The 14399-nt window shown below is 37.9% G+C and overlaps 1 protein-coding gene across 1 annotated transcript; it reads left to right on the forward strand.

Annotated features, from left to right (window-relative positions):
• Positions 1-1164: 1164 nt before the first annotated feature.
• On the forward strand, positions 1165-13054 carry LMOD3 (leiomodin 3 (fetal)). The gene is made up of 3 exons (XM_012735232.1): positions 1165-1458; positions 3710-5173; positions 12703-13054. The coding sequence occupies exons 1-3, from the start codon at positions 1165-1167 to the stop codon at positions 12727-12729; spliced, it is 1785 nt and encodes a 594-aa protein (XP_012590686.1). The 3' UTR covers positions 12730-13054.
• Positions 13055-14399: the final 1345 nt, after the last annotated feature.

The raw sequence follows: 14399 nt of genomic DNA on the forward strand, positions 1-14399 counted from the left end.
TAGATAGTTACAAAATCTTCCCAGAAGTCAGTTCTTCTCTTGACAAATATCCAAAGTTGTTGGTTACCTGTGTATCTTTCCAAGGATCTGTTGTGTGGATGTTCATATATGTATACACATTCTTTTTAACCTTAAATAAAAAATAGCCTCAAATATTATTGTTTCATAATTAAGTAATCTTGCACACTGATCATTTCACCAACATGGGAATATAGCCAGAGGACACATTCTGAAAAGTGGCATTGCTGGGCCAAAGGAAATATCCATTTGTCATTTGGATAAATACTACCATATTGCTGTGAAAAAAACCTCATGTTTTTTTCTTGTTGGACCTTTTTACATTTTAACTTTAAGTCATTTTAATTTATCCTAGCGTAATGAATAACTTAATAAGAAAAACAAATTATTTAAAATATTAAACTCCTTACTCGTTGTGGAAATTCAAGTGCCAGTTGTCCCCATCTGTTCGATCACAGGATCTAGATGCAAATAAGGACAACTTGCAAAGGTTCAGCTTACACAGCAGATGAGTAACAGAGCCAGACCTCTGCTCTGCTGTGAGAAGGATTACTTGTTTCCAGAATCACATTATCGTGAAGAGGGAAATCCTGAGAACTTTATTTCCACCGTCAAGAGAATTTTTCAGCTCACTAGTACTCAAGTCCTTGTGTGGATTTTCCTTCGAAATATTGTAAGTTGCTTTCATCATTTAAATAAAAAGAGGTTGTCTCTCCTGTGGGGTACCTGGATACGAGCTGCATGAATTTGTGTGTGACGATGTGAGCTCATGTAGGAAAATAACTCATTTTATTCCTGCAGAGATTGTGTAGGCCAGTTCCACTGCGGAACCTAAGCAGCTGGACTGAAATGTCAGACGGATTTGTGCAGCTGACTCAAGTTGCCAAAAAGAGAGCAGCATAGTGGTTCCATAAATCGACCCTATCTAGCCAAGTCCTGCTTAATATAGAGATTGCATGAGCTTAGCTGCAGTCACTCCTCTCTGTTCAGCAAGCACCAGTTGTGTTCTTGAGAGGGAAATTATCTCAAGGTGGTGTTGACTCAGGACACTTGTTAACTGGGGAAACTTCTTAAGAATTAAAAAAAAATAATTCTCTCTGATTCTTTTTCCTTCTTTAGTAAAATAGAAAAATACAGAAAAAAATCATGTCAGAACACAGCAGGAATTCAGATCAAGAAGACCTCTTTGATGGCGAGATTGATGAAGATGAAATCTTGGCCAACTTGTCCCCTGAAGAGCTGAAAGAACTGCAATCCGAAATGGAAGTCATGGCCCCTGATCCCAGGCTTCCTGTGGGAATGATTCAGAAAGATCAAACTGACAAGCCGCCAACAGGAAACTTTGACCATAAATCTCTTGTTGATTATATGTATTGGCAAAAGGCATCCAGACGCATGATGGAAGATGAACGTGTTCCTCTCACCTTTGTGCCATCCGAGGTAACTAGGGATTTGTGTCCTATAGAGGAATGGTCCTGGGGCTGTCAGTTGCCCTTGTTTTAACTGCCATTTCTCAAGATTCCATGTTTTTATCTTGTTTTGTTTCCACTTGTAGATTAAGTCATAATATTTAATCCCACGATAGATTGGAATTTTCTGTATGGGGAAAGTTGGCAATTTCTTGCAAATGTCTCTTTTTAAAAATTCTGCTGGATTTGTAGGAAAGTCCATATTCTATAGACATGAAATGTAATGAGTAAACTCACAACCCAGGAGCAGTTGTTGTTCTGGGGTTTTCTGGTTTTGATTTGGGGTCTTTTTTTTTTTTTTTTTCACATAGGCTCTTTAAGGAGCAATCACCTCTCTAACATCTGAAGCTGTCGTTTGGATACACATATGTGTGCAATATTTTATGTACAATTTCAAGGGTGTGATAGTCCCACAAAGGCCAGTCACACATCCTGCAACTCCACCAAGTCAAAATAACTGAAAATATCTAATATCCCCGCAGCATATTGGATATGAGTTACAACATTTAGACCATGCTAGCTATCAAGGCAGTTTTTAAAATTGTTCTTTCTTAAAGGCTCTTTTATTTCTTTATTGAGATAATATTAGTTTACAACACTGTATATGACTTAGGGAAACAGATTCATGCCTCCTCAAATGGACATTACTCTCACCATTACCAGAGAACTGGAACTTGTGGTTGAATTTATGAACTTAATTATATGTCAGCATATTTTTCAGTGTTTCATTTTAAAATGACTTAGCAAAAAGAAGACAGGAACCCTAGGTAAATTCTCTTTTAGTCATGTCTGATAAAGATATATCTTGTCATATTACTATCCCACTGGTTATAATTAAAGGAAGTTGTAAACTGGTTTCTGGGTCATCAGAGTTTAAACATGTACTGAGCTCCACAAAATAAAAGTCGCTGGCTAGATCAGGTTACAGTTAAAGGGAAAACTTGCAGACATTTTACAATTGGTATGAAAACCGATTCTATATGAACACCAACTTCAGGGGGGCAAACTAAAGGGGCACTTTTAACACTTTAGTAACTAACGCTGGCATGAATTAAACAGCTTGATGGTTGGCTCCCCCTGCTGGGACAAAGGAGAAGTGCAATGGTTGAAGGCTTTAGAAGGTGAAAATTTGTCAGTACTCAAGTCCGGTTTATCATGTTAGAAACAGGAAAGTTAAGTTCTTGCTCAAATAAATCTGGGTATACTAGATTGATATTCTAGATTTCAAACACATTTACGAGGTACCCACACTGTACAAGAAAGCACACAAATTGATGAGCAAAAGTCTAATTAAAAAAATGCCATTTTCTTTCTCAGGCTAAGCAGTCGTTTCAAAATCTCTGCGTGATCTTGTCCCCTTTTGTGGCTGACTCTGACTTCTAAGTTGATTTCTTACAAAAGAAAATATTCTACTGAGTCTGCCCTAGAATTAGTCAGGGTAGCTTTAACAGAACAGAAACAAAATCAAAGTTTTGCTATATTCCAAAATATCAAACTGCTCTAATTTCCCACAAATATGTTTCAATATTGACATTATTCTAGATTAACAAGCACTTTCAGACAATAAGAAAATTATTGTTTATATAACCTAGGATTATTGAGTGTAAGGATGTCTATTCTACATACAAAACAGACTTCAATATATTTATAGTTCTGTAAGTTTGCCAAGACAAATAATTTCAACTGTTTCTGAATGCAACCATTAGAAAAGACAACATAGAATTTCAAAACAAAATTAACTAGGTTTCATCTTAACAGATGAGATAAACAGTCAAAAAAATGTGTGTATGCGTGTATATTGAAAATTCGTTTTTATTTGGTTGTATTTGCTCATAAAACTAAAGTGTATGTGCAATTCTTAAAAAACAAAAACCTCAAACACATTAGAATTGTGTAATGTAAAAAGGGAAAATCTTCTTCCTCAGTTGTCTTAATAGTTACCATTTTTCTTTAGAGATGGCTACTAAATTGGCAAATTTACAAAATAATACAAAAAATTAATACAAAAGACATTTTTTCTATTCATTTATAAACTTTTATATATTATAGATATATTTATACACGCGTACACAAATGGGATATAGTATATGTTTATAATTACCTCCACATACACTTGCATATACATGTACAGTTTATCTGTTTTTCACTTACTAATAAATATTTTTATTATTTCCAGTAGGTATTGCTGCTATGTATTCTAACCCCAAAACCCTTTGTTTTAGGAAAATGCTCATGAGAAGCATGAAGAAATAGACAATGATAATAAAAATATGTCCCAGTATTTAAAAGAAAAGCTCAATAATGAAATTATTGCAAATAAAAAAGAATCAATGAAAAATATATCCCAGTGTTTAAAAGAAAAGCTCAATAATGAAATTATTGCAAACAAAAGAGAATCAAAGGGCAGCAACAATCTCCAAGAAACAGATAATGATGATGATGATGATGATGATGATGATGATGATGATGAAGATGATGATGATGATGGTGATGATGATGATGAAGGGGAAGATACTAGTGAAGAGAATGGTGAAAAAACAAAAAAAGAAGAGGAGTATGAAATAAATGAGAAAATCAGGAATGGTGAAAGAAACTGCCAACAGGTAACCAATAAAGCATTTGAAAAACAGAAAGACAAACCAGAGGCACAAGAAAAAAATGAGAAAAAAATATCAAAGCTAGATCCTAAGAAGTTAAGTCTTGATACCAGTTTTTTAAAGGTAAGTGCAAGGCCTTCAGGAAACCAAACAGACCTGGATGGGAGCTTGAGGCGGGTTAGACAAAATGATCCTGACATGAAGGAACTCAACCTGAACAACATTGAAAACATCCCCAAAGAAATGTTGCTGGACTTTGTCAATGCAATGAAGAAAAACAAACATATCAAAATCTTCAGCTTAGCAAATGTAGGTGCAGATGAAAATGTAGCATTTGCCTTGGCAAACATGTTGCGTGAAAATAGGAGTATCACCACTCTCAACATTGAGTCCAACTTCATCACAGGGAAAGGAATCGTGGCCATCATGAGGTGTCTCCAGTTCAATGAGACACTAACTGAGCTTCGGTTTCACAATCAGAGGCACATGTTGGGTCACCATGCTGAAATGGAAATCTCTAGGCTTTTGAAGGCCAACACCACTCTCCTGAAGATGGGCTACCATTTTGAACTTCCGGGTCCAAGAATGGTGGTTACCAATCTGCTCACCAGAAATCAGGATAAACAAAGGCAGAAAAGACAAGAAGAACAGAAACAGCAGCAACTCAAAGAGCAGAGAAAGTTAATAGCCATGTTGGAAAATGGGTTGGGGCTGCCACCTGGGATGTGGGAGATGTTGGGGGGACCGATGCCAGATTCCAGAATGCAGGAGTTCCTCCAGCCTTCTCCTCAACCACCCAATGCACAAGCAGACCCTTTAAATAGACGAAATGAAATGATGAAAAAGCCATCACAGCCTCCACAGTACAGGACGGACCCTGACTCCTTCCGGGTGGTGAAGCTGAAGAGGATCCAGCGCAAATCTCGAATGCCGGACGCCAGAGACCCGCAAGAGAAAACCAACCTCAAAGATGTGATCAAGACACTCAAACCAGTGCCGAAAAATAGGCCGCCCCCGCTGGTAGAAATCACACCCAGAGATCAGCTTTTGAATGATATTCGTCACAGCAACGTGGCCTATCTTAAACCTGTAAGTAGAAGGAGGGAGAAACGGTGAGCGAGCATGTGAAATGCACCCCAACTCCAGTCCCTGTGCATTTTAACAGGATGATATTCTCACAAATTGTGACTAACTGGGTAAAACCAGTCACCATCACCGGTAAATCTAAATTGCTGATTATCCCCTAGGATAAACATCTGTGTCATTTCTATGACAACAATATTAACTCTAAATTTACTGAGCATTTACTATAGATCCATTATATGAGTGAACTCATATAATCATCTTAACAACACTTAAGATTTTATTACTCACCCACTTTTAAATAGGAACTGAGATTTATCTTATCTGCTCCCTATCCAGCCACACAGAGCTAGTGTCAAAGGTCTCCAGGAACCTTCTGTGAGGGATAAATAAGAACAAGGCCTACTTGGGTCAGTCCTTTGTAGATCACTGAGTGCTTACAAAATTCTTAAAAACAGCTGATTCTTTTTCAGTAGATAGAGACTATTTGCAATTGCATTTATACTTTTCACTTTTTAGGTCCAGAAATGGTAAGTTTCAGGTTAGTGTCCATGAATTTAAATAGATTTTAAACTATTTTACTGTTATTTTCATTGTGACAGTTACTATATTTCACTGGCTACTGCAGTGGATATGTGAAAATGCTTTACCCCTTGTAAGTTTATTTGTAGCAATAACTTTTGTATATGATGATATTTATGGAGCTGAGAAGTGTCCATCCAAATGTAGCTGATAACTGATTATTAATCTAAACTATCAATCTATTACTCAACAAAACAGTCAAATTATTTCATAATAGTCACAATTATTTTCAAGATGTTTTAAGCAAACTTCTATGTAAGCTAGTTCTTTTTCTGTATTAGAAAACTTTATTGGAGGAGGAAGACCTTCAGTAATTTATATAGTGATTTCCAGAATATAGTGTTAAATGCAAAAGTGAAATGAAACACATTACCTATAGTGTGCTACCTGGCATGGTGCTGGCACATGGCATGGGACACTCAAGTACACACACACATACATGCACACACAAAACACATGCACTGACACCATAAACAGAAGCTAAAAAATAGCTTTAAATATAAATTGTTACTTATTCACCTATTTGGGGCAGCCCTTACTCACATAAGCTGCCCTTCATTCCCACCTCCTAGTATTGCAGAATTGACAACATTCCATTCTTTGACAACATTCCAAATCAAAGATGACTTTCATCTGCTATTTAGAGGGACTCTGGTTCTTCCTGGCAAGGGACCAGGGAAAGAACGTTAGAGGTCACATGAGGTCAAGCCAGAGTCCCTCGCCTGCCCTTGGGCACATGCTCAAGACTTTCTGCACCTGCTCTTCTACAGGCAGCCAGCATTCATAGGCAGTGGATTAGGGTGTTGTTTGGAGAGCAACTGGCTCTTTCACTTCTGTAACTTGTGACCAGTAAAGTATATGCAAGCTCCCTGGCTGCCTATATCATTAAAAATAGCAGTCAGAGAAGACTGAAAAGAAGTCTCTTTTAAAATCTACATTAAAGGAGGCACAAGGATTCAGACCAGAAAGGAAAATGAAGTATCAAAGGATCGTCTAATTCAATGCCCTGCCTGGTGAGGGAATGTTCTGCTGTGTAAATCTTTCGCTGGAGTCCTTCCCATTCCATCTATTCACTTATTTTATTAATGCAACAAAGTGTGAGGCCCCATCAGAAGGGTCAGGGACTACAGTACTTAATGAGCCAGGTGCAGTCTTGACCTCATGGAACCAACAATGTTGGTTTTATCATTTTCATGGTCATGACTGTCTGCCTTTGAGTAACTGGGAACACTTTCGTTTTGAGTCCAAAGATCAAAGTAATTTCATGATGTTAACTGTAGAAATGCAATGTCCCACTACATTTCTCGTTTTTCATCTACAATCAATTCTAAAAAGTGATCCATTTTAAATTGTGTCTTTTTATTGAATGTCCACTAAGAAAGAAGAGCATGTCCTGTGGTAAATGCTGCAGGATTTTGGCATGATGGTCTTGCATTTCAGCTGCTGCTTTGAAATCTCTTTCATCTATTCCAAGGGATTAACAGTTTGTCCTGCTTTCACTTGCCTGGGTTGGATGGTGAGAACCATCTCTTTATATGTAGCTCAGATCCAAAGTATCACACAAATTCATGCACATGATCCTGTAAGAAAAACGTGAAAGCACATGGTTTCATTGAAGATAATTAATTTCTCTAAGAGCAATCTGCTTCCTGTTGTTTGTGTGCCTGCTACATACACAGTAAGTATCTACTTTAAGGCTGAATCATAGTGTAACATTTTAAATTAGTTTTTTATATCTTCTTATTTTGACATCATCTTGGATTTCTAGAAATCTGTCTGTACATGGTTCCCAATGGACACACAGCTCAATGGCCACACTAACAATGTGAAAGGCTAAGGCATTTTCCTACCTGCACCTGTAGCCACTGTCACAATGCACCATGGATTGAAAAGTGCTTTCTGATTTCAGACCTGTTAAAAACATCAAAACTGTGCATCTTAGATTCAGTGAAATACTGTCAATGACATCGGTGGTGATATTACAAAGGTCCAGCAGAAAGGAATATGTTTTTTTAAATATTTATTTATTTATGCATACAGAACTGGGGTACAGGCCAAAGTTGCAGGGGCAGTGAGAGGGTTCACCAGAGACAGAGTGGGGAGCAGAACAGGCAGATGGGCGAAGTACACTGCAGAGGGGAGCAGCAGGCAGATCAGGAGAGGTCTGCTGAGCCATATGGATCACCTCCAGAGCAGGTGGGGATCGAACTCATGCTTAAGTGGTTTTAGGTTCTTAGTGCTGTGCTTTAACCCACTGTGCCACTAGGAGGGGCCCCGAAAGAAATATTTTTGGTCTATTAAGTCACAAGAATGTTCACTTAGGGAGATGAAACTAAAGATTTTGGGGATTTTCCCTTCACTTACATTGAGAGACAGAGATGGTCCCCAAACCCCTAGGTTTTCAAGTAAACTGTTAAAATTAAAATACAATTTGGAAATCTTATGATTTTTTAATTGATGTTCCTAAGTAAAATGTTAAGTATAATCTAAATTTATAGTGCAAAATCATACTTAAAAATCATTCTTAGAAAATTTAAAAAGAAAAAGGGATTATTTTCCTCTCATGGATGTGGAAATACTCTCTGTATATTAAGAGCACATAACTTTAAGTAGTCAGTTTATACTTTTTAATTTTTTTTTCTTCATTTTAATTTTTTTCCCCCTTACCAAATGGATTGGGGTCCCTAAACTAAAGTTGCTAGCTAAGACTAAAGGAAAATCTGTACACTTGCTTGGCTCGAATGTTATATTCTCCAAGGAACTACCTGTTTAGTTCAGTTTAAGAGAGATATAATCTGTGAACTAGGTATTAAAAACTGATGGACTATAGGACAAATAAGTAGGATTTTAGTTTATTTTGCTGCTTTGTTTTTAGCTATTTTTCATTCTACCTTATCAAACCAACTAAATGTATTAGGTAGTGTCTAACTCATTTCCCTATGTTATTAACTCTGAATCAGCATGATATAGACCCCCAACTAAAACATTAGGCTTGCACAGACTTATCTCTCATTTCCAAATGTATGATTTCCTTTCATCCTTAAAATTTTTGTGGTTTGCTCACTACCAGTCATCCCAATGAGGATTTGAACTTTTCATTGGGATAAAATCCCATCTGCAGCAACTACAGTTGGGTGCATTTGTGTAGGATGCGACTTTTTGTGCCAATCAAACAAGCTAACTCTTTGTAAAAAGAGTCACCTTTGGGACTCTCCCTGGTGGTGCAACAGGTTAAAACACCGCATTATGAAGCTCTCAGAAGACACTGCAGCACAAGTTCGATCCCCAGCCAGGGAGTTGACCCATATGGTGTGGCAGACCTCTTCTGGCCTGCTTGCTGCTCCCAAAAGCAGTGCACTTTGTCAGTTTGCCTGCTCTACTTCCCATTCTGTCTCTGATAAATCCTCTCACCCACCACACCTCTGGCCTGCACCCCAGTTCTGTAAGCATAAATAAATAAATCTTTAAAAAGTCACCTTCATTTTGGTGACTGGATGCATAGCTGGACTGCTCCTACTGCCTAAAGACAATGCTAAATTTGTAAAGACTTAAGTATTAAAATATCACAAGTAACTTTAGTTAGCCAAAAGGCTCCATGTCACATTAGCATTGATTATGAATGCAGAATTTAAGATCAAAGACTCTTGAGTCTTTGTCTTCATCTCTGGTCATTTCTTCTTTACTTGGAGTTTTGTTTCACTTCCCTTTCAACGATACAAAGGACACACTGTTTTATTATTTATTGCAGTTGTCAAGGTATTTTAAGTTTCTCTAGATTCTACTCTTTTGCAGTTTTCTCCACTTTCCTATCTTATCTTCTCCCTTTTTGCCAGTATCGTGGACAATACTCAAACCTCTCTTCCCCTTTCAAGATCATTTAGCCTTTGCTTAGCACCTAGATTCAGTCTGTCCTAAATCAAACTCCCCTTTTTAAGCCTGACTGTTGTCTTGAGTTCCCATTTTCACATGCTTATCTATCTCCAGTCTCTCACATATGCAGGTCCAAAGTCCCAGAGTTGTTCAGTTCCTCTGTTCCCTGCCTCTTGTTCTTACCTCCAGAAAAGAACCCAGACAATCTGTAAGAGTCAAAGCCAAGCCATAACTTTAGAAATTTTATGTTCCTAAAGAATCTGCATGGGAGAAAGCAGTGTGACGATTTAGACTCATCTGAAGAATACATATCAATCAGGAATTATATAGAATGGCACTACCTTTCCCTGGCACCCAGTGAGAGAAAGTTTCTGAATTATAAGTTTGTTTGTTGTTGTGTTTTTTTTTTTTTTTAAGATTTATTTATAAATGTATACCAGATCTGGAGTGCAAGCCAGAGATGTGGGAGGTGAGAGGATTCACCAGAGACAGAGTGGGGAGCAGAACATGTGGATCTACAATACACTGCTGAGGGGAGCAGTAAATGAGATGGGAGAGGTCTGCTGTGCCATGTGGGTCATCCCCTGGCCACCAAGGATCAAATTTGTGCTATAGTGGCTGGCAGTAGCTTGATAGCTCTGTCTCTAACTCCTGTGCCACCAGGCAGAGCCCTTGAATTACACTTTCTATGATAATGATCATTAAAGTTAAGCAAGCATTAGAACCCATGAAAGGCTGAAACCAGTTACTGAAAACATCCTTGTAATAGCTGATTCATTGGATCTTCCAGGGCCTGAAAATATGCATTTCTGACTCGTCCCTTGGTGACAGTGATGCTACTTAGTCAGAGGCCACACTTTGACCACCATGAATCTCGGTGACATCTGTGGGAAACCACATCTCCTGAGTGGTCTTTTCCTGCCTCTCTACCACCCTCTGCTACAACTGCCTCTTATTCTATCTTCTGTCTACTGAAATCAAATGACTTAGATCAAATATGACTTTTTACATGAAAGAGATCCAAGAAAAACACCATTAATGAAAGCTCCTCTCTTGTACCTCCAACACCATTCTATACCTCGTTCGCAATACTTCCTTCTTTGTGCTTCACGTTGAGAACCCTTATGGATACAATACAGGTCTCCTAGGAGATTCTGTGAGTCTTTAGGACAAGTCTCTTTTACCTCTATCTGGACACCCACTGAGGTGTTGGCCAGAGCAGGCCCTTGATTCAGGTGTGCCTAATTAAATCACTGCAGCTAAAATAGACCTTCCATCCTCCCCAAGCCTCTCAACCCCTGGGAGTACATGTATGTGTGCACCATCCAATCATACACACATGTGTATTCACAGCATACACAGATTTTAAAACTAATTTTAACCAGCAAGTGGTGAAGAAATAGGGTCTCCTAACAACACTACAAGTTGATTCTTCCTTTTGTGTAAGTTTTAAGAACATCATTTCTAACTATCTTTTACTTTATGATTTGATTTTTGTGTTCTGCTTAGAAAAAGCTTCTCTTGATGATGAATAAACATCTGCCTGTCTTTTCTTGATTCTTTTAGGGTTTTTAAAAATATTTTATATTAAAGATAAGTGATTGCATAGCTTGTATGTAAATAGTAAGCAAGAAGTTTCCTTTTTATCTCTTTTGCAAATAGTCATTATTCTTCTTTTGGCCAGTGACCTTTCCTGCCAGTTTGGTAATATTTTAAGTGAGTCACTATGTCTGGGTTTACTATTTTGGGTCAGGGTCACATATTTTTATTATTTTTGAACCCTTCCTTGCATACATCAAAACATACAGCAAATGACATATTTTTCCTATTCATTACTGCAAAGAACACACTATTTTAAATTATTTATTACAGCTTTGTATGTATTATAAGTACCTGATATGATACTTTGTACTCATCAATACTCTATGTGGGAAGACTACCAAGATTTAGCCTAACACCCCTTCCTTCAAGAAAAGTCTGACACTTGGGGGCAGAGGGTCAGAGGTACGTGCGTGGCAGGTACTTTGGTGTGAAGGTGGGACACGTAGAAGAAGCACATCAAAGATCCTCTTTGGTGGGCAAGGTATTAGAAAGCCCTCCTAGCCAAAAGTCATGGGCAGAAAACTGGCTGCTGGAGGAGCCACAGCAGATGGTCAGGATGGTCCATCACATTGGCAAGTAGACACGAGAAACAGAAGGGGAAACAGTCATGAGTGTACAAATTTGAATGTGCTCTAGACTACCTTGGTGTTCTGAAAGATACTTGCATGGGGGATGAGTCATTCTTCCAAGATACACCACCATTTGAATTTCTTTAAGAATTTGCTTTATCTTTAAGCTGGCCCTGTGAAACAAAATTATAAGTTGATTTGCAGTCATATTTATGCTACTCTTTTGCAATCTTTCTGCTCTTGGGGGTTCCCCCAGTTAATATCTTAACATTTTAATAAACCTAAAATTAGGAGCATGCTTCAAAGAGGAAAGACCAGTTTTGAAAGGAATATTTTTTATGTTCTCGAGGTGGACCTTTTTGGTTTTGTTTTAGTGGTTACAGTATTGATACTGGAATCAGGCAGATCTTGGTTCAAATCCTACTTGGCTACTTCCAGTTTGTGTGATCTTAGGTAAATTGCTTATCCTTTCTGAGCCTCTTCCCTCTTTACAAGGCTTTTGTGAGATAAAGTGAGAAAATGGTTTAAAAATGGATTTATATTGATTACAAATTTTCATGATATTATGCAGTCCTTAAACAGTCTTATGATTTAGATACTGCTTTTGGCATTTTACAGCAGGCAAAATTGATGTCTACATAAAGTAAGTGCTGATATTAGGACTTACGCCCCAGCACACCCAAGAGCCCCCTCTTATTTCTGGGATGTGCCTCAATGTGTACCTCAAGTAAATGCCCAGTGAATGGTGGTTATAGTTGTCAGCATGCATTTTCATTATTTGGGGGCTCTCTGACTGGAATTTCTAATCCATTCTTCATCCCTTGAAGCATATAAACTTTTGTCACTTTTGTTGTAAAACTGTTGAATTCCCAGCATTAATTTTTCCCTTTCCTTCAAATGCTTAACCTACAGGTACAACTGCCAAAAGAACTGGAATGAGAGTCAACTAATCTAGAAGAACAAGGAATTGAAATAACTGCTTTAGCACTTGGAGACTACTTCAGCAGCATTACTTGGGATTTCAGGTGGCAGAACTGGGACTAAGCTGACATCTGCTGGGGGTATTTTGTATAAGACAGGATGCTTGACCTACAACAAAATAAGGGTTGATGAGGAAGGAGAGTAGAGGTAAAATACTAATAGCAGGCACAATGTTTTCTACTTCTAATCAATTTGAGTGACTTAGGTGACATTAAAAATAATGCTTCAAGCAACAGGAGTCATAAAAAAATACATGCTTTACTGTTAATCTGCTTAATAACAATAGACACTATAAGAGATGTCAACTGTTCATCCCCCCCTTTTTTGTCCTTCCACTTTCCCTGTTGTAATTCATCACAAAGTATCTTAAAAAAATTTTTTTTAAAAAAAGCCCTCTCTGATGGTGCAGTGGGTTTAAGCATAGTGCTATGAAGCTATCTGAAGCCATTGCAGAATGAGTTTAATTCCTGGCCAGGGAAGTGACCCACATGGTGTGGCAGACCTCTCCTGACCCATCTCCCCTCGGCAGTGTGTTTCAGCACATCTGCCTGTTCTGCTCCCCATTGTGTCTCTGGAGAATCCTCTCACCCCTGTACCTCTGGCATAAAAAAATAAATCTTAAAAAAAAATCTTTTAAATTGTTTCATTCTGCAGATATATGCAGAGTGAATTGAACCCTAGAACTTTCTGATGCTTTGACATAGAAAAAAGGTTAGCTCTTTTCTGGATAATCAATTGAGATTTCCTTTTGAACCCTGCCTGGCTTTCTTTTGGTCATTCCCCCAGTGTTTTGGGGTAAACTTTCGGTAGGGCACTTCTGAAGAACAGAATGCGTAAGTCATTGGACTTGGAAAAATAGACTCCAAAAAATGGAGTTGTCAAATGGAGTGACAAAAAATACACAAGGAATAAAAATCCATGCGTGTGTATCAAATCTTCTGTTTCTATGTTTCAGAACAATGCTCTTTTTACATCTTGAGAATCTAATTTTTAAGTCTAAATTTAATCTTGTTCCTTTCCTCAAAAATCTGAAGGAAACTTGCTACAGGATTAAATTTAAATCCTTATCTTCTCATTCAAGATCCTCCCTGCACATAGTCCCATTTTACTAATCAATGTTTATTTACCATAAATCTTTTATCTTTCTTCTGATAAAGCAGCTTCACATGTACCCCACACCTTTGCTCTGACCATTCTATAACCACCCCAAATAACTTCACTTCTGCTTTGCTTACAAAAGTACTTTCCCATTTCAAATCTAGGTCAAGACCTAATCCTCCACAAAAAGCTCTCAGGCAACTCCAAACTAGTGTTATTTCCTCCTTCCAGGGATACCTAGCGTCTTTAATCACCTGTTCTAGTCACTTGGAGCATAGAACTTGAAATTTTATAGAGAAGTGGCATAAATCCTTGAAAGTAGGAAATCCCACTTCGGTTGCCTCTCGTCTTTACCTGAGTCATCGGTGCCTGCCTTGTTTTTCCTTTTATATAATCCCATGTAGCTCATAGTTAGCAAAACAGGCTGGAAGAAAAGTGGGTCTCATGGGACAAACTTAGAACAATACATTTTTGTGAAAGACAAGCCATGGGAAAGAAATATGCTTTTTCTATTTGTAAAGATAATTTAG

Source organism: Condylura cristata, unplaced genomic scaffold (assembly GCF_000260355.1).
Source record: "Condylura cristata isolate star-nosed mole 26May11 unplaced genomic scaffold, ConCri1.0 scaffold00004, whole genome shotgun sequence".
NCBI classification, from domain to species: domain Eukaryota; kingdom Metazoa; phylum Chordata; class Mammalia; order Eulipotyphla; family Talpidae; genus Condylura; species Condylura cristata.